We start from the raw sequence: 27,970 nt of genomic DNA on the forward strand, positions 1-27,970 counted from the left end.
CGTCAGAAACACACACACAATGATGCTTGTCACTATCATGCATGCATTTGATGATAATCAGTCAAAACGTGACGATGATCACGTACTCTCAAAACACAGAAATGAATAATAAGTATGCATTGCTAATCATGCAAATCTCCCCGTTACAGCACTGGAGCGCTGCTGGGAGGGAGCCAGGGGTTTGCTAAGCAGTGTCAAGTGCTCTAAAAGGGTTTTAGCATATTGTTGTGCAGGTAGTCGGTTTCTTTTTTTCAAAGGTTATGCTCATCAATGCTATAGGATCGATAAGATGATGCTAGGTTTTCTGATTTGTTTTTAACATGTTTCTACATGCTTTCTAGAGGTTTATGGTTTTTACAGCATTCCTGTGCAGTTGCCAGGTGTTTTAAGAGTTTCTTACATGGTTGCAAGGGTGTTTCTATGTAGTTGCCAGGAGTTTTATGTGGTTTTTACCATGTTTCTACATGCTTGCTAGAGTTTTCTTGTTGCGAGGGTGTTGCTATGCGGTAGTCACACAGCAAAATCCCCAGTGTTAATTTAACACCCTTGAGTGTGGACTCATATAAACACTGAAGCAGTGTTAAAAGTAACACTGAAGCAGAGTTGAAGTTAATGAGATAATTAAGAAGTTAATTGAGTTATGATTGAGCATTATTGAGGACACCTGATGTTAACAAGCAGAATCACCAAACGAGAAAATCACAATTTGTGTGTCACCATTATAGTGGTCAATGTTTGCTTTAGTTGGGATCTTGACCCTTCAGTTATTATCTTTAGATTTTGTGGGCCATGGTAACTGAGTTATAACATACAGGAGGACCAGAGCAAACATTTTTTTTAACACATTGCTATGCATCTTCTGGATGTTTTCTAGAGTGTGGTCTTGCAGGTCAGTTTCTAGAGTCGGTGTACCTGGACTCTCGACATTTTGGACACAGAAACTTGTGCAATGCTTTTGACAATGTACATTGTATTAGAGCAGCTTTACCCAAAAATAAACTTTCCTGAACCAAGACATGTGATTTAAGATCACACTTAACTGGAAAGCGTTGATTCTGATCAGTAACTGTGTGCAGTGCCAGTAGTGATGATTCACTTAAACCACACTTCACCTGGACATAAATGAGGGCAGGAATGTGTGTGAAAGTGGTACGTGCAGGTAGAAACACATCTACTGCCATCCAGCTCTGCCAGTCTCCCAGCACACACACACACACACACACACACACACACACACTGCATTATTCAGTAACCGAATGTGGAGTGGGACAAAGGCAGGGCTCTGGAGGGACGGCTGCACTGTAGATGTGTTTGTGAAGGACTCTAATGGACGCCAGCAGAGCAGATCATGGAACGAACCTCACAGAGCCACTGAGAATGACCCGAGTCTGAGACCTCATGAGAATAACAGGCCTATAATTAGCTACTTTAATGACTTTTATAGTTAAGGCCAAAAACAGAACATCAATCCCAGAGCTCGTAGGTTCAAGCCCAACTCATGAGCGCCATCAGATGTGTGCATTACAAGAACAATAAAAAGAAACTCTAAAATTAGACCTCGATGGCCTATTCGTGACAGTGGAGGCACTCTGTGTGTCTGTGGGGTGAGAGGATATCTGGACCGTGACCCCGGGTGTGAAGTGGTCAGTGGAGAGATTGTTGAATGAGGTCAGTCACGAGGGAGCCAACGGAAAGGTTGGGCGAGCGAGAGAGAGAGAGAGAGAGAGAGAGAGAGAGAGAGAGCGCAGGTAAGATGCCAGAAAGCCTTTTTGCCATTTCTCCGCAAAGAACGTCCGTTATTCAGGACTCGGGTTACCGATAGGATTGGTTTGCAACAGGTGAGGTTGTCATAGAAACCCCAAAAGATTCGAGGGAGAATGAGAGGATTCTGGGATGAGGTTACTGTAGTGCACCAAACACAGAAGGGAACGAAAACTAAACCCAGAAAACAAACGGACACTATAGAATTACTGAAAAACTTATATTGTCAAAGAAATATTTACCCTTATTAACATGATAAAATAACTAAAACTGAAATAAAACTGAATAAAAACTAATGTACACATTACAAAACTAAAACTAATAAAATGATTTAAACAACAAAATGACTAAAATCTAAAATGAAGAACAAAACAGAAAAAACGAATTCAAACTATTAATAGAAACTATAATATTATCTAAAAGAACACTCGAGTAGACATTTAATCTCAATAATACATTTTTGTTTTGAGCCATCAAATGCTCCAAGACACATATAATAATAAATATGTTTTTACTCCCATAATTATTGGGTTTTAAGATATTTTAGGGCAAGAACAGTAAAGATTTATAGGTTCAGTACCAGGACTTATTTACTCATTCTTTTATTATTTTATAACAGTAGTTAAGCATTTAAAACTGGGAAAACATGGGAATAATAATAATAATAGTGAGCTCACAAAGTACATCCAAACTTTTTACTAGTATTGTAGTAAATATATGAAATGAAAAACCAACTTAAATTGCCTAAAAAGCAGTACAGTAATCTGGTTAAAATGCGCTTCTTTTATTTATAAATATGGTAACAGGATAATTACTCGGGGAGTATGTTAGGAGCGATTCCTTCGCTACACAAGGGCTCTCTCTGCTGGTTCTGATGTGTTTATCCATTACAAGAGCTGGATGTGAACAGGCCCAGGGCAAGGTCAGTCTCACAGACAGTGGCACCCACCTGAACTAATCTGCAGCCCACAGTGATTCTCTGCAGCTTGGGCTTCCTGTGCGGAAGTTCAAACTAATGAATCGAGTCTTAATCTGGTTATTCATTGATCATATCGGAGGTCAGTCCTCTTCGAGGTCAGAGGTCACAGAGCAGCGGGTCAGAGAGGACAGATAGAGGGCGGTGGTTGCTATGGGAGACATTCCCGCCGACACCTTCAAGATGTTGAGGAGCCGCACAGCTGCTGCGTTCACGCCATCTACCGTCTGAGACAGAGAGAGAGACAGAGAGAGAGAGAGAGACAGAGAGACAGAGAGAGAAACACATGTCTGCTTGAGGTGACCGGTAGTGTGTGTGGTGTGTGTGTGCATGTGTCTCTCGGTGTGTGTTTACCCTGTGCTCGGCGCAGAGGACGGGACACTGATGTGACGCAGCCAGTTTTCTTACGCTGACCAAACGCTCCTGAGTGTGAGAGCCACAGCGAGCTGCAGACACACACGTAAAACACACTGACCTCACACACACTTCTGACAATCATTGACAGACCGAGCGTTCAGAAACCAGGGTAAACGTCTGGGGTCAGGAAGATTTGTTTAGAATTAAAGTTTAGGTTTAAAATATAACGCTTTTATTATTATTTTATGCTGAAAATCAAGCTTGGATTACAGGAATAAATTATATCTCAACTATATATTAACATAGAAATGAGTGACTTTAAATAGTAATAATTTCAAAGTTTTTACTGTATTTTTAATAAAATAAATGCAGCTCTGGTGAACAGAAAATACTTATTTTGTAAACATTAAATCTTACTGAGCCCAGACTTTTAAAGTGAACTATGTATTTAAGTACATGATCAGAAAAAGACGACGCTTGACCTTCAGAAAGTGTTGCTCATCCATCTTCAGCTCAACCCAAATAACATATGAACCCTTTAGCTACATTGTTACCCAAATGGGACCCTGAACTGTGTGAGGTCATGAACTACACAAATAAAAAATATAAAAAAGCAACCCATTTCATCTTTTTTGAGTGCAGTGTTGGGGAGTAACTACACTTTCTATCTGGGTTTATGTATGCTTTATGTTTTAAGATGAACTGTTTTTCCAAGGCACTGTTAGATACCAGTGCTTCCTGTTATGATTTTAAGCTGCGCTTTAAAATTGAATTATTATAATCTCAATTCAAGTGATGAAGGCTTTTGAAAGTCTGACAGTAGTGTTCAGTACTGTAAGGTTAAACCTGCCTGCTTTAAATGTCTGAAAATGAATAATAGTTGAAAACATACGTTAGAAATTTGGAAAAGTAATCAAATGTAATCAATTACTTTATATTAAAGTATCTGAAATAGTTATACTACTTAATACATTTTAAAAAGAGTATCCTATTACATTTCCAAAAGTAACCTACCCAACACTGAGTGTATGTGACTATAAATGCATTTTCACAAATACTATGCAATGCTTTTTGAAGGAAAACTGTAATGAGACAAAAATGAGTGTGCGCACATTTACAACTGTTCTCAACTCACCATCAGTCACCAAGAAACACACTTTCCCCAGGAAGCAGTCAGAGTGCAGATGGGCGAGAGAGCTTTCCACTGACTGCAGACTGGGAGAGAGAGAGAGAGAGAGAGAGAGAGAGAGAGAGAGATTTGGTGGTGTAGGGGGTAAAGTTTTTGACATTATAAAATCAATGTATTTTAACAACAAATGTGCAATCCGAATTGGCAACAAACATACAGAAGTCTTCACCAGAAAAGAGGAGTGCAGCAGGGCTGTAGCCTGAGTACAATGCTGTTCAACATTTACATCAATGAATTAGCGGTGCAGTTGGAACAGTCTACAGCCCCTGGACCTTCTCTACAAGACAAGAACATCAAGCTTTTGCTATACGCAGATGATCTGCATTATGGTCTTTCAGATGTCAGGAACACAGACACCAGTTCAGTCTCGGCAGCACCGCCGGGGAGTTTCAGTTCGGCAGTGAATATCTCAAAGAAAGCTCGAAATTAGGCCGATTCCCATTGATTATCAATATGCATAAAAGATCCCTCAAATTCTGGATGCATCTTAAATGAAGTCCCACAGAATCACTACATTTTAAAGCAATACGAACCCAAGAACTGAACCCTGAAAAGAGTCCACTCAGTCAGCTAGTTCTGAGACCTGACTAACCTGACTAACTCTACTAACACTAACCAGTCTCAGACCAGCACTGCTTCTCACCCAAACATCAGAACCAATCAAATTATCTAAAAATACATCTGGAACATTTGGGATCAAGAAACTAATACACGGAGTAAATTACAATTCTACTGAACTCCAAAATCATTTAAAATATAAAAAATGTTTTTATTTCATTTAAAATCTGTCCTGTCAAACAGGAGAAATCGAGACAGAGATGCACTTCCTCCTTCATTGTCAGAAATACAGATCCATAAGAGACCTCTACTTCAACAAAATAACCAACTTACTAAAGAACTTTAGAGCCATTAGTGAAACAGAACAAATAAAGATACTATTAGGAGAGGGACAGACAGCTTTGTCGATATTGTATAATTTACATTCGTGCCAATAAAGCAATTTTGAATTGAATTGAGAGAGAGAGAGAGAGAGAGAGAGAGAGAGAGAGAGAGAGAGAGAGAGAGAGAGAGAGTAAAAGAAATGAGGTTCTGTCCACTCCCAGTCAATGTTATGAGAAAGAGATGAGTTTACCTGCGCTCTGACAGCAGATTCACCACAAACACGATTAAATCAATGCGAGGACGAGTCTCCTTGTTCTCGACGGGCAGAGGGAGCTTTCTGGCCAGACGCCTAAAACACATCACGATCATTTAATACATGAGATACATAATATCACATCATATCCGCACACATGATAATAAGAACTGTAGACACTCACACATTGACGTTGAAATCTTTCTTATATTGCACTAAGGCGTTGGCTAGTTTGGACTGCAGCTCCTCCTCGTTTTCCACCAACTGTTAAGACAAATATAAAACATTAAAAGAGTTGTATTGTTCTACAAGCTTCATCAACAGTATCGGAGAGATGAACTGAGGCGCGTTACTCACGAGCACCGTCGCGGTGTTCAGCTCCGGGACTTTACTGAACGGAGTCAGGAGCGCCATGATGAGCGGTATCAGAAATAAGTCGAGTTTTACTGATTTCTTTGTGTGTTTATCGGAAAGAAGAAAAAACCCAGCGAAAACTCGCGATTAGCGTGACGGTTCCTCCTCGCGCTTATTTTCAAAGTTCACGCGCGTGACGTCACAGAGCGCGACCTGACGTAGAGCGCGCGCTGCTGCCCTCGCGCGGTTACGAACGGCCTTACATTCGTGATTAAACTTCATATTTGACTTTTTCTTCTTCTTGGAACATGCATCTTAAAACGTAAGAAACATCATGTATTTCATTGAAGATAATATATAAAAACATTTTTATTGAATAAATATAATATAATTATAGTTTCCAATGATATTAAATCGATCTTTTGATGATAAATATGGAATTTTATAGATTATCTCTCTATATAAAAAGTTTGGAAATGGTTTCCTCTGATTGAAGTTAGCACCATATCAGATACTGTGAATATGGGCTCCTGCAATTAAAACTGCTTTTTCTGTCACATCTTACCCTCAAGTTTGTGTAACCTAATGTATTTATTTCAATTCAGTGACGTTAAAGTACATTTTGGGCTTCAGTAAATAAGTTAAATAACATTCTATGGGTAAATATTTTAAGTGTAGGTGTTCTTCTGACACTTTAAGAGTTTTGTTTCATTGTAAACACTTGTATTTTCATGCAGATATGCAAACAAAGCCTTATTCACATTTATCTCGGCAGAAGCAGAAATTTATTCAAACCAGCTTTCATGAAGACAAAAAGCCTGACACACTTTAAACAATGAAAGCAAGAGATTTATTATTTCATAGCGTTAGCATAATGACAACCTCAACGCAGCAAAATCAAACTGTGAGAAACAGGGGCCAGAGAAACTCACACACATCATGGTACCATGAGAAATAATGTAATGTAAGCCGAGCTACAAACCTGTGCAGATGTGTGTGAGAAAAAAAAAAAAAAACTGGTTTGGTTTTTGCAGAGGAAAAAAAAAAAAAATCAATCACATTGTAATCCAGGATTACTGCTCAGTCCAGATCTTAGTTTATACTTGTATCCAATGAAAAAACATGAGAAAATAATTATCCCCATCAAAAGTCATTTTAAGGAGTTTTAATTATGAAAAAAGGAACAAAAATAATAAAAAATAAACAGAGTAGCCAGTTTAAAAAGAAGAAAACTTTTTATATCTCCGCAGGTTCTCCTTCATCCACCTCTCCTTATTTCACAACATAAAAAACTAACTTCTAAATGCACTCTTTCCCTTTACAGCACTTCTGTCAAATGTTTGTTTTGGTTTGCTGACTAGTTTGGCTCAACTAAATCAGAGTGTGACACTCTTGCTGTCTGAGGCGTCATCTGGATCTCAAATAAAGATGCTGGTCTCTCTCTCTCTCTCTCACACACACACACACACACACACACACACACACACACACACACACACACACACATTCTCTCTCTCTCTCTCTGTAGCTGTTGAGCTTCTACTGATGTGTGTGTGACCGGACAGAAAGATGGTCCAGTTGTTGTCTGATCAGTGCAGGGATCGGAAGCTACAGTGTGTAAAGTATCTGGATCTCTTCCTCTAGATCTCTCCGGACTCTCTCTCCTCGGAGCTGGAGCGCTGATCTCTCTCCAGCGACACGGATCTCTCCCGCTCTTTCATTCGGCTCATGTCTGGAGAGACGGGGGATCTCTCTCTCTCCATGTCTCTGCCTCCGTTGTCCCACCATCTCTCGTCCGCGGCGTTCTCCCGCCATCTCTCCTGAGACAGATTCGGCTCCGGATCTCTGGTGTGTGAAGACCTGCAGACACAAGCACAAGCGTCAGGATATGAGTGTCTGAGTGAGTGTGACAGACAAGAACGGGAATATACAGATTTATTAAACATTCATTCTTTTAACTTGAAATGTTGTTATATTAACAGAAGTATTTAATTCAATATTTTCAAATTTCTAAATCTGAATTCAAGATATAAAATTTATTAGATCTAAATTCCATGGAGTTGTTGTGGTACCTCTTTCTTTTGCTCCTGTGTGAGTGGGAGCGAGAGCGATGGCGATCTTTGTGTCTGTGCTTCCTCTCTCGGTCTCGTTCCCTCTCTCCCTCCTCACGGTGTCGACGAGAGCGATGGGAGGACGAGCTTGCTCCTTCCCTGAGGAGCACACACAGATATCATTTCAGCACAGTACACCCTTTGATTACTGACACGGATGTTATTCTACAGGAAGCTGATCCTCACCGATATCGCTCAGCACTTCTGGATCTGGACCTGAGAACAGCAGGATAAAGAGAAACTTCATCATGATCAAACACTTGGGCATTTCGGTGTTACCACAGATATATTATATAGCTTGTTTTGTTTAACAATTTGCATGTCAACTCTTAAAAAAAAATCACAAGGGTTTCTTTGTGAAATGTTATTCCATGTGTAATTGCTGATTTACTCGGCTACATCACCAAACTAAGTAGCAAAAACACATTCATACACACACACAGACTGCAGAGCTGCTTTAGAGTTTGACAACTTCATTGCCTTAACTATTAGAGCTCCACTGATTTGAAGTAAAGTAATTTTTTAAAATTATTTATTATTATTCCTTTGTTTAACCAGGGCAAATCATATTGAGACAATAGTCTCTTTTTCAAATTGTCCCTGGTCAAGAAAGGAAGCACTTAAAAACAAAAAATGAACATGCAGAGACATTCCCAGCTGTAATATCACGGCCTGAATATGATGCACACATCTGGGTGAATGAAATGAAAGCATGGCACAGAGACGGACCTCCTGCGTTCTCTCTCTCGTTCCCTTTCTCTCTCGCGCTCCCGCTCTCTCTCTCGTTCCCGCTCGCGCTCTCGTTCCCGCTCGCGCTCCCTCTCTCTCTCCAGCTCCCACTCTCGGGCTCGCTCCTCCTCTCGGTCGCGCTCCTCTCTTCTCCTCGTGCGCATGCGCTCCTGTTTCTTTGTCACAGCCGTCTGTAAATCACAGAGGAGATCGTCGATGAAGAACTGCGTGACCCAGCCTCAACTGAGCTGTGAGTCGTCCTCGTACCCGCAGTTTTTCTAGTTTTTCCCGGATTTCAATGAAACCCAGATGAAGTTTCCCTCCGAAGTGGTCGGCGAGGCGGCGGTCGTTATCGTGGAGGCCGAGGTAAGCGGAGCAAACCTCACACACGCGCAGCTTCTGCTGCTGGAAGCTGGAGGCCGGCATGGAGTTACGGTAGATGTCCTAAACACAACGACAGAATTAACTGCTAATACAAAAACACATCTAATTGATTATTTTGCCTATGTGAGAAAATCCTAAACGACACGCTGCACATGGAATATTTAACATACATTTTATTAAACAGAAGCCACATCTTCTTAGAGACCTGGAATATGTTTTTGGACCTACTATGAGCCTTTTCACTTTATATCCACTCTTAACACACTGACCTCTCATGTGCTATCATTTGACTTCAGTTAACACAGACTGGATTTGAGGATGTATGTATCTGTATACTCTGAGCGTAAACCAATAAATAAATAAAAAACCACAACAAATACCGAATCAAATGTTATTTGTGATTTAAGATCTAGAACCGATGATCACAGTGATATTTGCACCATGACCTTTGACCCACACCGACCTCTGCCTCTTTCTTCAGGGTGCGTGTTTTCTCCACCTTCTCCAGCACCTGCTGGGCCTCATCCACGTTCCCCTCGCCGCCCAGCTGCTCCGCTCGCGCCAGCAGCTTCCCGATCTCCTCGTTCAGCTCGTGCACTCGCTCCGCCTGCCAATCAGAGAGCATCCAGATTAGAGTCACAGCTGCAGAAACAGACAGATTCGGAGGACAGGTCAGACGGGCATGAAACATTGACTTGAATAATGTTAATACACTTATTTCGGGCAAAATAACTAAAAGCTACCAAATGGCAAGATATTAAAGGAAGCCCGTTTCTGCCACAGAAAAAAAATCACTAGTGAATCCACTCTTCTTTCTTCTCACAATCATGAGTTTACATTTCACAACTCTTACTTTTTTCTTAGAAGTCTGTTAGCATCTCGTAATTCTGACTTTATCCTCTATGAACTCAAGTTTACACTTCAGACATGTTTGAATTCTCATGAATTCTGAATTCCCATCTCAATTCAATCTTGTTACGTCTCATGACAACACTTTTTCCCCCTCAGAATTATGACTTAACATCTTCCAATTCAGACTTTTTCCTTAGAATTCGGTTTACATTTCACAATTTGGATTTTTGATATCATAATTTGGAGTTTACGCTTCACAATTCTAAATTTTCTCAAAACTCAACGCTTAGATTCCACAACTGAGACATTTTTTTCTCAGAATTCTAAGTTCACATTCTAGCTTTAGACTTTTAGTTAAAATTTGAACTATAAACTTAAAGTTCGGAAAGAAAACATTGGAAATTGTGAGCTGTTAGCGAAAAAATGTGAGATATAAACTAGTAGATTTGAGGGATTTTTGTGGTGGAAACTAGACTCCGTAGGATATGGTCTCTTTAAAAAGAAAATAAACTGAGTGGATTTCTTTTCTGTTAGCATGTTCTTCCTATCGAAACAGGAAGTTGGAACAGGACACATTGAAAAGCCCATTCTCCTTTTTTCTTCATTAAAAGTCAGTTTATATCAGAGCTGTGCACCATGACTCACTAGTCACTGGTCTGTGCACAGCAGGTGTGTGAAACTTCAGCATGAAAATGATGTGAAAGTGAAATCTGGTGGTCGTCAGCTTTCACCTTGGCAGCCACTTCAGCGCTGATCTCCTCCTGTGTTTCGACCAACCGTTTCTTGGCCAGTTCGGTTCTTCGGTCACAGTCTGCGATGAAGGACTGCAGGTGCTCTGTGGCCTGAGGAGACGCGGCACGATCAGACATTCAGAAGCACATACAGTCAAATAAATGCAAAGGGTTCATACTCACATCCAGCTCAAAGAAATACTCCTGCTGTTTAGACGCGATCTCATAATCTGCTCTCAAAGCCAGATCGTGAATCTTCACACACTCCCCCAGATCCATGCGCTGCACAACCACAAACACAACCGTTTAGAAAACTCAGGCCAGCTTTCAGTGTGTTTGATGTCATAATGCCACTGTGGGGCAATCATAAACACAGTCCTGCAATTATCAGACCGGTTTTAGATGAGTGAAGTCAACCCCGCAGAGAGGAGGACACTTACGGTTCCTGACAGTATGTCATGTGGACACGACTCCAGCAGATGACTCTTACATACTCGCTCGTCCGTGAACTTGATCCGCTGTCTCATCGTGTCGCCTGCCACACATAATAAGCATCAAAAATCACGATTCTCCTCGTGTCAAACACACAACCAGATACACCAATCAAAGAAACAACAATGCCACAAATCAAATCATGATTCTCAATAGAACATGAGAATTATGAGACTGATGATCAAACTACAAGTTTCATTGTCATTTCATTCAATCATTGTCATATAATTCAAAAACAATCTCTTTACTTTTAAAAACTTTGTAATACTACACAACTGTAGTTTAATGTATACAGCTGTGAACGATCTTGCACCTCCACATTTAAAGATGTGTGTTTCATTGCACAATGACAGCATAAGACAGACAAGAGCCTCATTAGAAAAACTGATTCTGGACGATCCGGTTTTCTGTAAAAGCTGTTAATAATTGGAATAGTTTATCAACTGATATTAGACCTTGTACTACCTTTGTGCAGTTTAAATTACATTTGAGAAGATTTTTAAAGGCAAGTCAGGTTCTAGATCACTAATTATACAAGGTAAAGATTTTTGAATATGTTTTATACTTCTATTCTATTGTGTTTAATTTGTACAGTATTTTCATTGATAATTTGGTTTACTCCTAAACAGGAACAGCAGATGAAATTTAGTTTTGAGCTAATTCTGGGGTAATATTTTATCATTCATTGTCCCTGTCAAATAAAGAATAAATAAATAAGTGCAACAATAATTAGACTAATGACGGTAATAATAACAAAAATAAGAATAATGAATTGAAACTGTGATCATAAGTTGTCAACCAAACATGTGACTTGTGATTCTTCTCATAGCATATAAATAATAAAATTCATGATTCCCACGAAATGATTGACTGATATGAAATTATTCCAAGCAAAGCATAGGCTACGATTTTTTTTTATTATACCGACAGAATCGTTAGAATTATGAAATAAACCAATCGAAAAGTGAAAGTAGCAGTAATTATAAAATTATTTCAACATAATCATTGGTAATCATCAGTCTGACGTGCTTCCCATCAATCAAATCACTAATCGCAGTGCTATTAAATGATTCAACCAAATCACGAGAGCCATGATTCACATGAAACCGTGACTTTTAAACCGCTCGAGATTAAGAGAACATCAATATATACAGTATATAAAACATATAGTAACGAAGCACTGAGTCAAACGCATGGTTTAGTTTCGCTTTGATGAGACTGAAGGAAACACTCACCATCTCTGCCAGTGCCCATGAGCTGGTCCAGCATGGCTCTCATCTGTGCCTGGGCCGACATCTTCACCCGTTCAGCTCGATACACCTGAGGATACACCTGTTTGACGCGTTAAACACACTGTTCTATCTGAGCTGTTTACAACTGACTCCTCATAGAGCAGAGAAGGCCTCGAGCCCAGCGGGCGCCGAACACAACATAAACCGCCTCCTGAGACTCTCTAACACACAGCCGACTAACACCACACACTCTTCTGAGTCTGAGAGGCTCCAGAAAGCGCAGTTTATGGCTGAAGTGCCGCTGAAATAAGTTATTCGTGAATCAGGGAGCTAGTGTCGTGTGTTAGCAGCAGCGGCTAACTCTTCCTCAATCCGCCATAAGTGCGCTTATTTATCAGTCCTCGCGCTGCTTTATCAAACCGCAGTTCGGTATTTTGTGTAGTGGTCCATATTCTTAAAGTTTTGACAGTGTTTATTTGTTGTAGGTTTATTGTTTTATTGTTTTTTTTTGCCTCTCGGAATGAGACTTCCGACCCGCGCGCACTGTTCCCGCTTGGTTACGCGGCCTCGAGGAAGTGCTGCAGAGCTCGAGCGCTGATTGGCTGAAGGGCGGATGACGTCTTTACGTCGGTCCGTTGTGAGGTCATCAGAGCGATAACATAACTTATAAAATAAAAAATGTTAACATTTAACTTGAATTATCCAAACGTTTGTTTGTTCTTAGACCAAACGTACTTTTTCATATACGTAGACAGTGCTGGTAGATATAAATTGTAGGCCATTACCGACCACCCCCCACAAAAAAAAAAAAAAAGAAAATGAAAAAATGTTTTGTTACTAACGTAAACAATTACATCACTACACATTTTAAGTAATATAATCGGACTACTTTTTTAAATGCATTACTTTTAAACCGTTGTTTATATCACTGATTTAAATAAGATAAACTTAATCGAATATCGATATAAAAATACAAAGAGAAAGAAAAATTAGTTCCATTCATAGTTATTAAAGATGACAAAGGATATAAAAATAGGGAGATTCATTAAATTATGAATGATTTATTGCTGTTGTGTGAATGATATGTAATAACGTACTCAGTAAAAAAAGTAACTTTAGTCTGGTTACATTTTTTTTTAGTTTTCAAGTCTAATATAATCTAATTACATGTACTTAATGTTTGAAATCAGATTATGTAATCCAAATTGAATGTTACTATCTTATAGTTATAGAAGCTTATTTTTAAACAAAATAATAATAATAATTATCCAAAAGTTTTCACCCCCAGTGGTACTAAATTAATGATATTAATCATCTCGTTCAAAACTTGCACCACGTTTGTATCTAACAACAGAAACTTGTGGTTTTAACCGTTAACAATAGAACTGAGGGGAACCGGAAATAGATACATGTTTTAATAGTATATAGAAAGATACATGTTTTAATAGTATAATTAGATTTTAAAAGAGAAAGAGAGGACTGCTTTGATATTGGGTCTCCTCGTTAGCATCTCACAGGTCAATAACTACACAAGAACACAACAGTATTGGTTCTCTCTGTTTATTGTTCTGATGTGTAACAGACATCTCTTTATTTATGTACGTTGTATATTATATTCATATGTATAAAAAAAACATCCAGTGTAATAGTTTTTTCTCCAACTACTTCCACAGAATACAAAATCAAACCCAGCTGTGATTATCAATTAGAAGAACGAGAACAAACAGAAACACATAGAGGTCCTCTCAGACGGACATCCGCTCCAGAGCTTTTAGTCTTTAAATGATTTCAGTCTGGGAAATTTCATTGCTTTTCATATTAGATTTAGCCTCTAGTCATCGAGTGGCGTGTCCCGTCTATAGAGGGCCTCTCAAATAGCAGTTTCATCACCAATAATCACAATTCATGGATATACAATGTATAGATATACATAAATCAAATCATAAGCTTACATAGTTCAAGTAAAAAATAAAAAATAATCAATATGATGTGAAAAAAATATCAACTTTGTACCTTCAAAACCCTACACGGATGACCTCGAATTATGCTACATTTGTCTTTAGAATGAATCCTTCCATATTTCCCATTCATAGTCCTCAAAACCAAAGATAATAAACAAGCAAAAAATAAAGCATATTTTGTCTTGAGCTGTATTATATGAGAATTTGGATTAAAAAAAAATATGATACACATTTACAGCTGCTATTTCGATGCTACATTTTTTTTTTAAGCAGATGAAAGTGTAAAAATAAATGCGCATTCATTACTGTGTGATCCAAAGTTAGTTAAATACACCTGTTCACACCAAAAACAATTACTGTGAAGATCACTATATTTATCTGCCGCTTTAAATGCTCCAGCTCGTTATATATAGCAGGATTGATTCTGATTGGCTGTCAATGTTTGCATCGTTCATCAGCTGAAAAAATCTTTAGTTCATCTTTATCATTATAGCTGCGGTGTGGACGATACTGAGAATTTTCTCACGATTTTGAGAACTATATCTTTATCGTCATCCTTATAGTTAATGTTCTTGGCTTGTTCACACCAAGCACGAAAACTATAAAGATAACAATAAAGATACCGTGTTAAAAATCGTTCTCAATATTAAAGAACAGCAGAGTCCACACTACAACTATAACGATAAAGACACAGAAACGATATCGTTGGAGTCAGCTGATGAATGATACATTGACAGCCAATCAGAATCAATCCTGCTATAACCAGGGGGCAAGGAACTCGACCGGAAGTTGAAGTCGGGTGGGGGCTGCCATCTTTTAGCAGAACTGCACTTGCGTTAGCATTCCCATTGACTCCCATTCATTTTGGCGTCACTTTGACAGCGAATAACTTTACATCTGAGGCGTTTAAAGACTCCGTTTGTCCATTATTTATTTCTAAAGATACACAACAATGTATAAAGGGCTCCATTACCTTCTATGTTACATTATGGCCCCGTATAAACAGTTTTTGTAAAAAATAGGCTAACGATTGCGTCATAACCACTCGGCTCTCTGTCGCATTACCGTACAGACAGGAGGAGAAGCTCGCAGGCAATTAACTTAATATGGCGTACTGGCGTTACATTTTAAAATACTATACAAAATAATTAATCAGAATACTTACTCCTGCTCACTCACTCCAAAGAGCTCCCCGCTCAAGCTCGCCGTCTCTGCAAGATTAACGATGGCAGTTTGCACGCACAGCTACTAGAAGATTTACATCTGTCAGACAGGTTGCTGACGTCGTCAAGCTTCGTTTGAGTCTGCGTTTCAGAAACGTAAGTGCTAAAAAACGCTAAAAATGGGCTTCACTTGTCTCAATTGAGTTCCAATGGGGTTGCTGTGTCCATTTCATTTACTGTCTATGGCTATAACGAGCTCAAGCATTTAAAGCGGCAGACGCACTGCGCTTAGAATAGACAGATGATATCAGATTATAGTTATCTTTATAGCTATTGTTCTTGGTGTGAACGTGCAAACAGGTCTTTAATCAGGATAGACGCCATTATGAATTTAACGCGAATTATAAACGAGGACGTACTGTCGTCGCACACACTGTATAAAGGTCTATAAACTCACAGCCTTCAAGACTGTTTTATGTAGTTTTTGTCTTCTTAGAGTTTAATACATGAAGACGTTTCATTAGATATGTTGTTAAACAACAGTTCAATTCATTTAACGCTCTGTAATTCTGTCCAGCCTCGTTTTCATTTCAGCAGAAATTCAATGCGGCGTTACCCTGACTAAAGTTTATTAATGTGACACTGATACTGTGAGAAACTGGACTGTGATAAAAACCATACGTTGTTATTTTAAGTAAGTCTGTTATGATCGGGTTGCCGTGGTGATTTCAGAATGCTGTAAGTGAGAGGTGGGCGTGGCTCCGTCTCATTCAGCCAATCGGACATCAGTGGGCGGGGTGTTTTTGCTGGTCTCGTAAGGCAGTGAGGATCTTGGGCCTCGTTACATTCGGTTTCACGGAGCGCAAGCCCGGACCAACTCACGGCGTTGATCCACAGCCGAAGATCCGCCCAAAACCAGGCTCGACTGTGATTGTGTGTTTGTGTGTGCGATCGTGTGAATATATACAAGACAGAACTAGGATAAAAACAGAGTGGAAGTACTAGAGGAGTCTGGGATCTCTTCTGAGGTATTGTCTAACATCTAGCTCCATAGCACCATTTTCCCACACCTTGATCAAACACAACTGCCTAAATTACAGATTTAAAGAAACATTGCAGGTTTAACCCCAGCGTCTGTAGCTGTACGTGAAAATAATTTGATTCGTACCTCATTTTTACCAATCCATAGTGCTCGAGATAAACCTGAAACCTTGAAGTTCAAATCACTCTCCGGTAATTGTTCGTTTTAGGTAGATTGACTATTCTACTCTAAATAAGTTTGTTCTAACATACTGTATTTCCTCAAATAAGGTTAAAAATCATCTGGATATGAATGCTCTTACTCTTTATTTGTTTTATTTGCTCGATTGCAAGCTTCACATCTCTCTTAATGTTAATATAACATCTTGATTTTGTGACATGAGACAGTTTATATGGCACTGCTTGTACCAGGACTGCAACTCAGATCACAATAAATCGTGTATATGTAGATTAAAGTACAGCCCTTATCTAAAATGGGCTCATATTTGACATAAATCTGTTATTATAACTAATAAACAGTCGGACCGGTAAAGGGAACATCTCATGAAGACACTTCACCTCAAAATCAAAAGAAATGGCATTACATTTTCCATTAAGTCTTGCGAAAACGTTTTAGGATCATGACGATGACACTAATATATTTACTGCCCAAAATTCTCAAAATTAACGTAATGCAAAAAAAAAAAAGTCTACAGTTTAAAAGTTTTTTTTTTTTTTTGGAATGTACTTTTGAGAATATTTTCAAATTTCTTTATTAGATTCTCATTACTGTAATAGATTACCATTTTTACAGTATTACAGTAAAAATATTATAGTAGTACAACACAATATTATTTAATGTTAGATAATATTTTTTAATCAAAAATTCTGTTAATATCAGTTTTTTTTTGTATTACATTACTGAGAACATGGAGGAATTTCTAAATATTTAAGTGCCATTAAAATCACAAAGCAAAATCAGTTCCAAAATAGGCTTTTTCTACTTTATAGAAAATTTAATGCTCATTTTCCATTTGATTTTGGGGTGAAATACGACCCGGATGTGTTCTCAACAGCGGTCATGAGCGTCATTCTTAAGGGACATCAGTTGACCCGTATTTGGAAATACTCTGAATGTACTACACTGTTTACCACCTCTGTGAAACACTTCCTGTTTAAAACGGGAGCTGAGCCAGAGAGAGGGGAAGAAACGAGTGGAAAAGTGAAGAAGACATGAGATGACGTGACATGAGCTGTACACACAGAGAGAAGGAGAACGTACGTGTGTAAGTGTGTGTGTGTGTGTGTGTTTGCAAGCATCCCTGGGTTGTACAAGTGTGTGTCACATGGTGTTATTCCTCGTTGTAAGTGTTGAATGGATCGTGTCTAGTATAGCTTGTTTACACCTCGGTGCTGACGCTTGTGTGTACAGTGAGGTGAACCCATGAGGAGGGCGAGAGCCTACAGAGCAGTGAGTCTCCCGGTGAGAGCGGCCTGCAGCTCAGACGGCAGGAACACACCCAGCTCTGTGATGATGCCGCCCGTGATCAGCTGGTGAGGAGTGACGTCAAACGCAGGGTTCCACACATCGATCCCTGCAGCACAACACAGACCACCAGCACACTCTCAATTACATTACACTGTGTTTTTTGTAATTTTTATTAGTTTTTCTTATAAATATGTCTATATGTGAACCACAAAACCAGCCATAAGGGACAATTTGATGAAATAATTATAGAGAAGCTGAATAAATAAGCTTTCCATTGATGTATGGTTTATTAGGATTGGTAAATTTTTGTTTGAGATACAACTATTTGGATCTGGAATTTTAGGGTGCAGAAAAAAATATTTGTTGTTGAGAAAATCGCCTTTGAAGTTATCCAAGTTATCCAAATTAAGTCCTTAGCCATGCATATTACGAATCAAAATGTATGTTTTGATATATTTACAGTAGGAAATGATTATTTTTTAACAGAAGTGACAGTTTAAAGGTAAAATGCATTCATTTGCACCTATTATGCTAAATGAACTTTTACATGTTGTTGGCAGTGTGTGTACACAACCACCATATAATGATAAAAATCCACACACTCCTTTTTTTTTTTACTCCTCTTAAATCATAAGCAGTATTTGCAGCTGTGGCCTAATGTTTAGAGATTTGGACTAGTTACCAGAAGGTCGCTGGTTTGAGTCTCAGTGCTGGCAGGAGTTGTAAGTAGGAGGGAGTGTATGAACAGTTTTCTCTTCCTCCCTCAATACCTGTGACTGAAGTGCCCTTGAGCAAGGCACTGAACCCTGAGTTGCTCCCTGGGGACTGGATCTATAGCTGCCCACTGCTCTGGGTGTGTTTTCACAGTGTGTTCACTTCTCACTGCTGTGTGTGTGCACTTCGATGGGTTAAATGCAGAGCACCAACTCTGGGTATGGGTTACCATACTTGGCAATTTCACGACTTTCACTTTCACTTTCATTTTAGAACAAGCTGTTCTCAAAATCCGTAAAATATGACATCACATTTTACAAGCTCTGCCCATGACAGACACAGCCGCTTTAGCAGAGCCCCCGCTTTGAGCATGTAGTACACACACGCTGTGTGACAGCCGCTTTCTGTGCGTTCGCTTCACTCATGAAACCATATGCCAGATGTTTAAATGAATGTGATTTGAAACACATTATTTCAGTGTGGTAGACATGATGATCCAAACCAAGATTATCAGAGAAATGAGCTTTAAAGACACAGTCCAGCTTTGGAAAATGCTCATTTGCATTTAAAGAGACATGCACGAAAACAGGATGTTTCTTCTTCCACTAAAAACAGCCAAGAGGAGCATGCAAGTGATGCAATGCTACATTTCTGTAAATCATTTGCCATGAACAAACATTAACACTACTACTTAACTCTACAGACAGTCATCAATCAAGCTGATATAATTCATGCTGCTCTTCAGATATAGCAGACGTATAACAGTTCCAGTCAGAGAAGCTGATTTGCTGAGATGAACTGAATGGGGTGTTGATCTGGGAGCAGCGTTCCCGTCTCAATCTCCCGGTCTGGTCTTCATGAGAGCAGTGCAGTAATCTGTCTCCCCCCTCGAGACCCCAGCAGATATTAAACACTGCAGCTTTAATTAATCTGCTGATTCTGTCTCTCTCTCTCTCTTCACACGTGCGGAGGATCGTTCCTCCCTCACATCAGAAGCGTTTAATTAAACGCAGCTGTGCTCTGTTTCAGATCTCACTTAAACCCTGCGCTCACACTAATCATCTTTTTCTGCTTTTCTCATCCCTTCTTCAACAACAACAACACAATCCCTGCTGCTTCGAACATTATTAAAATAAACACAAATAGCCATTTACTGTACATGATCACGATAGCAGCAGCACATTTAATAAACTTTCTCCATCATTCAGAAGTTCAGCACTGATGACATCTTCTCTTCTGCTCACCAACGCTGCTTTTATTTAATGAAAAATGCAGTCAAAACTAATATTGTGAAATATTATTATAAGTTGGATCCAATGTTTGCTATGTGAATATATGTTAAAATTTAATTTAATAAATATACACATTTTAAATAAGTGTTTTGTATGTTATTATAGTGTCAAATGTAATTTATTCCTGTGATCAAAGCTGTATTTTATGCATCATTCCTCCAGTCTTCAGTGTCACATGATCTTCACTTATTTACTGCTCAAGAAACATTTATTATTATTATCCAAGTTGAATAAAGTTGTGCTGCTTCATGTTTGTGGGAACAGTGATATATTTTTATTCTCTGTATTCTTCGATGACTAGAAAGTTCAAAAGAACAGCATTTATTTGATATAGAAACCATCATAAATGTCAAAGAATCGTACCAACCCTAAACCTCTGAACACATGTATGATTATTCAAAATATATATTTCACAGAAACATGCTGAATTTCACAAAAAATCCCATGAGAATTAATTTATTTGAATGTTTTATCTCTGTATTTTTTAGTCTCTCTGACTGACGTGTTAAATGACCAATCAGATTTGTTTTTGTTTGTGTGACTTTAAATGCAGGTAAAAAGTGGAATATATGAATACATTTTTGTTTTAGTTTTTAAGTTATAAAATTAAGTTATAATACTTTCTATGCATAATCTTCGCAAACTAAGACAAACTCATTTATTTCTTCATCCTTGGAAGTGTTTATTGTAGTAGTAAAATTGTGTTGTTTTAGTTTTAGTTATATAATATTATACTTTGTAATAATGTTAAATTATTGTTATTTTTATATTTGTAGTTTTCTTTTCTTATTTATTTGATTTTAATACTTTTTTTTATATAAGGTTTAATTATATATTATATAATATATTATTTCAGTTTTAATTTAGCTTTTATTTAACAGTAATTTTAGTGCTTCAAAAAAAAGAAAGACAAAAAAAAGAGAAATGTTGCACGTTGTTTTTGGATGTTTTTCATCTAATATGAATGTATTTCAGAAGTTCTGATTTGAATCCTAAAGTGCTTTGGATGTTAGTTTAGTGTGAAGTGTATTTGCGGTGTCCTCTTGACTCACCAGGAGCGGCCACAGGAAGTCCGTTGATGCTGGTGAGCTCGTGAGCTGGACGCTCCTCGATCACGATGTCTCGTCCGCTCTCCAGACTCAGGTCGCAGGACGTGCTGGGCGCCGCCACGTAAAACGGTATCCCATGATGCTTGGCAGCGATGGCCAGCTGATACGTGCCCACTTTGTTGGCCGTGTCGCCGTTGGCCACGACCCTGTCCGCTCCGACGACCACAGCTGTGTGTGCAGAACAACATTAACATCTCACACACCTGACACAGTCACAACACTCGAGCAGACACTCCACATGCGTCACCTGTGATGCCCTTCTCCCTCATGGCGAGCGCTGCCATGCTGTCTGTGATGAGGGTGGCCGGGAACCCCTCCGCCACGGCCTCGTACGCCGTCAGCCGGGCGCCCTGGTTATAGGGTCGAGTCTCTGTGCAGTACAGACGCTTCAAGCGGCCCAGCGTGTGCAGCGACCGCACCACTCCTGCACAGATCAGTTACAGTCTTATCAGAGTCGCTCTACAGTCAAAGGTTTCGGTGTAAAACACTACAGGATGTTTCTCCATATAGTGGACTTCAATGGTGGCTGGAGCAAGCCGAGCATTTGTGGTTAAAATGTAAATAAATATGAATCTTTTTCAGAGAACGACAGATCGTTTAACTAGATAAGGCTCTTATTCCTCGGCTGATATCCTTTTAAAAAATGCCACGATTGAAGTCCACTATATGGAGAAAATTCCTGGAACATAATTTCTTTGCAATTGAAGAGAGTAAGACATGAACACGACTTGGCATTGGGTCAATTATCAGGAAAGGTTTTATTGTGGTATGGACTTATCCTCTGATTTCTGTAGAGCGTGGACTGACCGAGAGCCGTGCCGTATCCCGCGGTGGCCAGGCTGCCCGTGTTACAGTGCGTGAGGATGGTGATCGAGTCTCGCGGGACGCCTGACAGGATGTGCTGCGCGCCGTAGTTGCCGATTTTTTTGTTGTCGTTCACGTCTCGCTCCAACATCTCCTCGATCCAGCCAATCACGCTGCAGAGGGGCGTGGCCAAGAGACAGACACGTTAGAGGAGGACAAAGAGGAGTAATTAATGCAGCACTTCATATTTAGGCTGTTGTGATCAATTACTTACATTTTAGATGAAAATTAAGTGTCGTTAAATATAATTGCGTTTCATGATTTAAACTTCTCTCACACAGTGAATATCTGCTAAACATTTATACACAGTAAAGCATTCTTCCTTCAAGGCTCTTTAAAAAGATACTGTACAAACTAGAAAGGTGTGTAGATAATTTAAAATATTTTAAAGATCTTAAAAACATTTAGTGCTTTTCTATAGTATTAAGCCTCAAATTTCAAATATACATCGAATTGGTTTCTTTTTTTAAATATAAAAAAGTAAAAATATAAATGGTATTATAATGTTATACTAAAACTAATACAATGGAAAAACAATTCCCACATCCCCAACTCTTCAGGTCCCAGGTAAACCCTGGCGGGCCGTCACCTGTCTCGGAGCTGCTCCGTGTTCTTCTCCATGCTCTCGTTCTCGGTGAACTCCATGAGCTCGCGGGCGGCTCGGCCCATGTTGACCGCCGTGGGTCGAGCGGACGTCAGGTGGCACAGAGAGTCCCTGATGAAGGACACGAGGTCCTCGCCCCCCGCGCCCCCCCGCAGCTCCACCGCCAGGCTCAGGCAGCCCACGATGGCGATGGCGGGAGCGCCGCGCACCTGTGGGGTGAAGGGTCACAGGGTCACAGGACCGCCAGAGCTTCTCATCACCAGGAGCTTGATACACTCACAAATCATCCATTTCAATGGGCTTTCCCAATGAGAACACTTCCCGTCAGCTCTAACATCAGCTCACTGGAGTGAAAAACCACAGACATTCATTTATACTGATGGGAAAAAACAATCTGAGATAAAAATTGTGTGCCGAAGCTAAAATGCTGTTTGCAAACCCATTTTACATTCATAATGTTAAACATAACCAGGAAATCCACTGGGACTCATTGCATTTAGTGAACCTATTAAAGGAAAACGACCTTTCCATTTAAGAGTCATCCATCCACAGTTCACAGATTATTCAATCACTTACAAAAAGAAATTATGGCAAGTATGAAGTCATCAGTTCTTCAGAACTTGGAATTCTGCCGGAACGATTACAATGAGCGATCATGACATCATTCTGAAATGGGCATTCAGTTCAAAGAGCTAATTAAAGAACTGTGATGTCATAATGACTTAAAGGAACAGTTCACAAGAAAAAAAGACTTTGTCATCACTTATTCGCCCTCAAGTTGTTGAGTTTCATCATCTCCTGAGCACAAAAGAAGATGTTCTGAGGAATGTTACTGGGCGAATAGTTTACATAGAATGAAAAAAAAAGCATGGAGGTCAATGGCTACCGGCAACTCTTCAGTTACCAACATTCTTCAAGAAATCTTCTGTGTTCAACAGAATAAAGAGACTCATACAGGAATATTTATATTTAGATTAACTACCCCTTTAATAATCGTATGACATCATCATTCTAAACTGGAACATCTGAAATTCATTACGTCTTCTTTCTTTTATATTCATCTATTCTTCATTCATAATCATTTTGTTATTGCATTTAATCATGTAATTATTTATCAATTATCATTTTAAAGCCATTAATATACTCATTTCCTTGATTAGTCATTTATATTATATGATTATTTTTTTTAAATATTTGTTCCCATTGTTGTTTACTCTTATGATGAGTGGTTGGATGTTTGTCTTCATTATAGTAAGAGGTTTTACTTTCAGTGTTTTTCAGGTTATGGGACATTATTGTGAAGCAGTCATTTTCCAGATTTGTGCTTCACTGAAACATACACAACTAAGATTATTCAATAAAACGCTCTTTTTTTATCACTTCATCTCCTGCTTCTGCTCTTCTTTGGCTTTACTCAGTCAATGTCTTGGCTGATAGAAGACTGTTAATACAGTTTTGGCTATCAGACAGTTTTGTTGACGAACTGTAAATCTGTAACAAGTCAAATCAGATATTTTCTGGCAGGATCTGGTATTTCTGGTGTTGAAGTATGATCTCTATATTATATGGGCCGCTGGTGATGGCTCTTGTGGAGTAAAGAGAGTCTGGTGTGGGACTGACCGTAGCTCAAGCGCTGGCTCGTGATCTTCATTTCCCGTCCATTAGTAAAGCCCTGATGACAGTGACAGCGGCTGGCACAGGACCAGAGCCCCCGAATCCCCCACTGATCAATAATTCATGCCAGATATATGCAGTAAGGACTATTAATGAGGCGCAGACATGGCTGCCGGAAAACCATCACCCCAACACATTAATTATGCACTACGTTAATCAAGAGTGGAACAGCTGGAGAGAGAAACCTGGAGGTTTGTGAAACACCTTTCTGATGTCACCACGTGTTCCCAAGCACACGTAGCCTACATCGGTTTAGAAAACTAGAAACTAGAATGAGTGTAAAACTGACATCTTACAGACGTCTGTCACATGTTTGAACACAGCAGATGTTTAAAAACTTCAGACGTTGATGTCCCTTCATAAAAACACATCAGTGGCAAACAAGAAAACAAATTAGCACATTAAACCGTTAATGTATGATTGACTTCTTTCAGGACATTTCTTTTAATTTTTTACAAGCATGAACTAACACTGCCAAATCTTTAACTTGGGAAGTCACTTGTTTTCCCAAGCGGCTCTGCACAGTTAACTCATTTATTTCCACCGCTCACTCACAAAAGAGACTGTAAAGAAGCTTTTCACTGATAAAGCTCTACAAATATTACTGACTGCTGTTTTAACAAGTAAAGGCTCTTACGTCTGGATGTCCTGTACAGAGCACATTCAGGGCTTTCAGAGACACCAAATGATTGGATGTTTCACCGTGAACACTCGCTCTCATCGCTCATCAAACATGTCTGAAATTAATTTAGTGACACTCTTATGGAAATAATAATATTTTGTTATTATCATATAAATTTGTCTCATTTTTAAACTGTGTTATAAAAATACTAAATATGTTTTTGTATTATGAAACAGAGGTTGATTTCATGTCCTTACATGAGGACACCGGGACTAAAAGCATGTTTATTACACAATTTGAGAGACATGGAAAGAACATGGAAAGAAATTATATTTCAGTATTCTATTAAATATTATATATTATTATGAAAATCTTATTAATTAATTTTTCCATTATTACACTTCTCTTTTTCATTAAATGGTGCCCCAAAAACACATTAATATGCAAATTAGATTTAGTCTACATTGTATTTAATGAGAAAACCTGTTTATGGCCATTTTACACACATTTTGTAGAAAGAAAAATTGTGTATTGAATCATTCTGTTATAACATAGTTGAGAATCATTTTTATACAAAATTTGGTAAAAAAAAAATCTAAATAAATCTTGAAAACCTAAAAATAGATTGGTGATTTAAAAAAATTAATTGTTTTTGTCTATGCATGTCATTCATGTCTTTTTATTTGTCTATTTTAAAGAATCAGTGCCAAGGACAGCATAACTTACGGACACAATATCTTTTATTTATTTACATTAATTTTAATGCTCCAAACAACGTAAAGACATGGAGAAAACTAAATTTTTATCTGGTCTTAAGAGGTTAATTAAATCATGTGTTTACTGCAAAGTGTCACATGACCAGAGCAGTTTACTTCCTGTTTGCATCATGAGATCATCAAAAATTAAAGGCTAGAGAAGTATGTCAACAAAGATTTTTGGTATGCATTATCTTTAAGGTGTCTGGTATTAATATATGAATTATTCAGTTTTGTTGAGAGTGGACACAGAGTGAGCAAACATGTTGATGGTCACAATAGTGATAATAGTGGCATAATAACTATAAGTGACTCTGGAGCATAAACCAGTCTAAACACAGGTATATTTTGTAGCAATAGCCAAAAATACATTATACGGGTCAAAATGATCGATTTTTCTTTTGTCAAAAAGATTGTGTTCCATGAAGATATTTTGTACATCTCTTACCATATCAAAACTTCATTTTTGATTAGTAATATGCATAGCAAAAGAACTTCATTTGGACAACTTCAAATGTGATTTTCTCATTATTTATATATTTTTAGACAGATTTTCCAATAGTTGTATCTCATCCAAATATTGTCCTAACAAACCACACATCGATGGAGAGCTCATTTATGGTTTTGTGGTCCAGGCTCACATTTCTGTGTTTTATCCTAATATACCTATTCAGTGTTGTATAAGGGGTTTTATTGTATAATACGAAGCATAGTGATGAAACAGTTTCAGATGGGCTAATAGCTGGCTGAGATGCATAAGAATTCTGATGACTGCAGAAATAATTGAATTTCAGTGTACACATTATCCCACCGGTCAACCATAAAACACACATTACTGATTATTTCAAGGGGTTACTAAAGACACATTATACTACTTTCATGCCTGAGAAAAATTTGGGGTTATATATATATATATATAATATAAACACACACAGGAACAGCGCAGTGTTGTCAATCGCATGTTATGCAAATCACACATGCACACGCGTGCACGAACAAAAAGCGCAAGCCCGTGCTCTGATTCCACACAAAGAGCCTCAACCGGCTTTGAGATGTTCGGACGTGCGCGAGCGAAACCGGGCAGAGGATCCGTCGACCGGGCCTGTCGTAGCCTACCTTCATGCTCTTGATGGCCTCATATCCGTCCCGCACCGAGCGGATCTCGTCGTACACGGTCTCGTGCGGCAGCAGCAGCTGGTTGAGGATCTGCAGAGAACCGAGCCGGTACCGGATCGCCTCTAGCGTCATGACCCGTATGAGATGCGGCTGAACGTATACCGGTGGAGCGCTGGGTTCCGTAGGTCCGCTTCGCGTCCGGTGGAGTCGGGGTGCGTTAAACGCGCTGCGATTCGTGAATCATGAATCGCGAATCACAAGGTGTGGGCGTCTGCACGGATCGAGGGGGAACGGCGCACCGATCAACGGAGCAGCGTGTTCGCTTCGCTCTGGCAGAAAGCCCCGCCCACTGACCACGCCCACTCTGTCAATCATCCCGCGGAGGCGCGTTTGACATTCAGATGAAGCCTTTTATTATTCATATAACTACGGCGAAGCAACAATAAAGCGATTCAGACTATTCTCAGAGAGTGAATGGAGGGATCCAACGAAGAGCAGATGAGGACACGCAAGATCATGTTTCTGTGGAGGAATCGATTAAAACGCACACCGCTGAGGCTATTTTTCATATGTTAATAAGCCACGACGTCATCACGGTCTTTCGTCCGATGGAATCTTTCTTCCCAAAATGAGAATTCTGCCATTTCCTCATTTAAATATTCGCAAACGGTCTAATGTTTTTAAACACACACACACACACACACAAACAACATCCATGCTAGGTCTGACAATGATGACAACCAAAAATTAAAATTCTGTCATTAATTACTCACCCTTGGTTGTTCCAAACTTAGAAGACCTTTAACAATTTAAGATATTTTTTATGCTTTCTGACCCTGCACAGATAGCGGCACATAGGCTAAGAAACGTAAACAGTCCATGTGACATCAGTGGTTCAACCACAATTTTAAGATGACATGATTTAGAGAAGAATTGTTTTATAAAGTCATTATTTTTAGTTGTCTTTCCGCACACAAAGTATTTTGTAGATTCATAATATTACAGTTGATCCACTGATGTCACATGGACTGTTTACGATTCTGGGCCTATGTGTCTGTGCAGGGTCAGAAAGCTCTCGGATTTCATAGAAAAATCTTCATTTGTGTTCAGAAGATGAATAAAGGCTTTGCGGGTTTGAAAAGACATGAGGATGAGTAAATAATGACAAGAAAAGTTTATTTTGGGGGAACTATCCCTTTAAGTGTGTGCTTATAATAAACAGGACAATATTTTTAAGAGGCCACTCAGAAACGAACGCATTCTGTGTGAACTTAGTCCATAAGA

The 27,970-nt window shown here is 39.0% G+C and overlaps 3 protein-coding genes across 3 annotated transcripts; all 3 read right to left on the reverse strand.

The window, feature by feature from the left end:
* Positions 1-2,529: 2,529 nt before the first annotated feature.
* pane1 (proliferation associated nuclear element) lies at positions 2,530-5,994 on the reverse strand. Its single transcript, XM_052547000.1, has 6 exons — positions 5,776-5,994; positions 5,603-5,682; positions 5,416-5,514; positions 4,230-4,309; positions 3,092-3,183; positions 2,530-2,964 (listed from the first exon to the last, which is right to left on the reverse strand). The coding sequence occupies exons 1-6, from the start codon at positions 5,830-5,832 to the stop codon at positions 2,821-2,823; spliced, it is 552 nt and encodes a 183-aa protein (XP_052402960.1). The 5' UTR covers positions 5,833-5,994; the 3' UTR covers positions 2,530-2,820.
* A 605-nt stretch (positions 5,995-6,599) lies between these two features.
* Positions 6,600-12,882, reverse strand: zgc:158803 (LUC7 domain-containing protein). Its single transcript, XM_052546844.1, has 10 exons — positions 12,307-12,882; positions 11,020-11,114; positions 10,763-10,861; positions 10,580-10,690; positions 9,460-9,603; positions 8,880-9,056; positions 8,613-8,803; positions 8,070-8,099; positions 7,845-7,982; positions 6,600-7,632 (listed from the first exon to the last, which is right to left on the reverse strand). Exons 1-10 carry the CDS (start codon positions 12,365-12,367, stop codon positions 7,413-7,415), a joined length of 1,266 nt encoding a protein of 421 aa, XP_052402804.1. The 5' UTR covers positions 12,368-12,882; the 3' UTR covers positions 6,600-7,412.
* A 967-nt stretch (positions 12,883-13,849) lies between these two features.
* mri1 (methylthioribose-1-phosphate isomerase 1) lies at positions 13,850-27,061 on the reverse strand. The gene is made up of 6 exons (XM_052546886.1): positions 26,687-27,061; positions 22,505-22,728; positions 21,859-22,028; positions 21,299-21,475; positions 20,995-21,219; positions 13,850-18,042 (listed from the first exon to the last, which is right to left on the reverse strand). Exons 1-6 carry the CDS (start codon positions 26,816-26,818, stop codon positions 17,909-17,911), a joined length of 1,062 nt encoding a protein of 353 aa, XP_052402846.1. The 5' UTR covers positions 26,819-27,061; the 3' UTR covers positions 13,850-17,908.
* Between the last annotated feature and the right edge of the window lie 909 nt (positions 27,062-27,970).

Source organism: Carassius gibelio, chromosome B1 (genome assembly GCF_023724105.1).
Source record: "Carassius gibelio isolate Cgi1373 ecotype wild population from Czech Republic chromosome B1, carGib1.2-hapl.c, whole genome shotgun sequence".
NCBI lineage: Eukaryota > Metazoa > Chordata > Actinopteri > Cypriniformes > Cyprinidae > Carassius > Carassius gibelio.

What these genes read in the sequence shown, in the direction of transcription:
- pane1 (XM_052547000.1), bottom strand. Translation starts at nt 5,832, where the DNA reads ATGGCGCTCCTGACTCCGTTCAGTAAAGTCCCGGAGCTGAACACCGCG. An exon ending in TGAACACCGCGACGGTGCTC is followed by an intron (nt 5,683 to 5,775) that starts GTGAGTAACGCG and finishes TTGTCTTAACAG; the next exon opens with TTGGTGGAAAACGAGGAGGA. An exon ending in GTGTTTCTTGGTGACTGATG is followed by an intron (nt 3,184 to 4,229) that starts GTGAGTTGAGAA and finishes GTGTGTCTGCAG; the next exon opens with CTCGCTGTGGCTCTCACACT.
- mri1 (XM_052546886.1), bottom strand. Translation starts at nt 26,818, where the DNA reads ATGACGCTAGAGGCGATCCGGTACCGGCTCGGTTCTCTGCAGATCCTC. An exon ending in ACGGAGCAGCTCCGAGACAG is followed by an intron (nt 22,029 to 22,504) that starts GTGACGGCCCGC and finishes GCCCCTCTGCAG; the next exon opens with CGTGATTGGCTGGATCGAGG. An exon ending in ACTTCCTGTGGCCGCTCCTG is followed by an intron (nt 18,043 to 20,994) that starts GTGAGTCAAGAG and finishes GTTGTGCTGCAG; the next exon opens with GGATCGATGTGTGGAACCCT.
- zgc:158803 (XM_052546844.1), bottom strand. Translation starts at nt 12,367, where the DNA reads ATGTCGGCCCAGGCACAGATGAGAGCCATGCTGGACCAGCTCATGGGC. An exon ending in AGAAGTGCTGAGCGATATCG is followed by an intron (nt 7,983 to 8,069) that starts GTGAGGATCAGC and finishes TGTGCTCCTCAG; the next exon opens with GGAAGGAGCAAGCTCGTCCT. An exon ending in CACAGGAGCAAAAGAAAGAG is followed by an intron (nt 7,633 to 7,844) that starts GTACCACAACAA and finishes TTGTGTCTGCAG; the next exon opens with GTCTTCACACACCAGAGATC.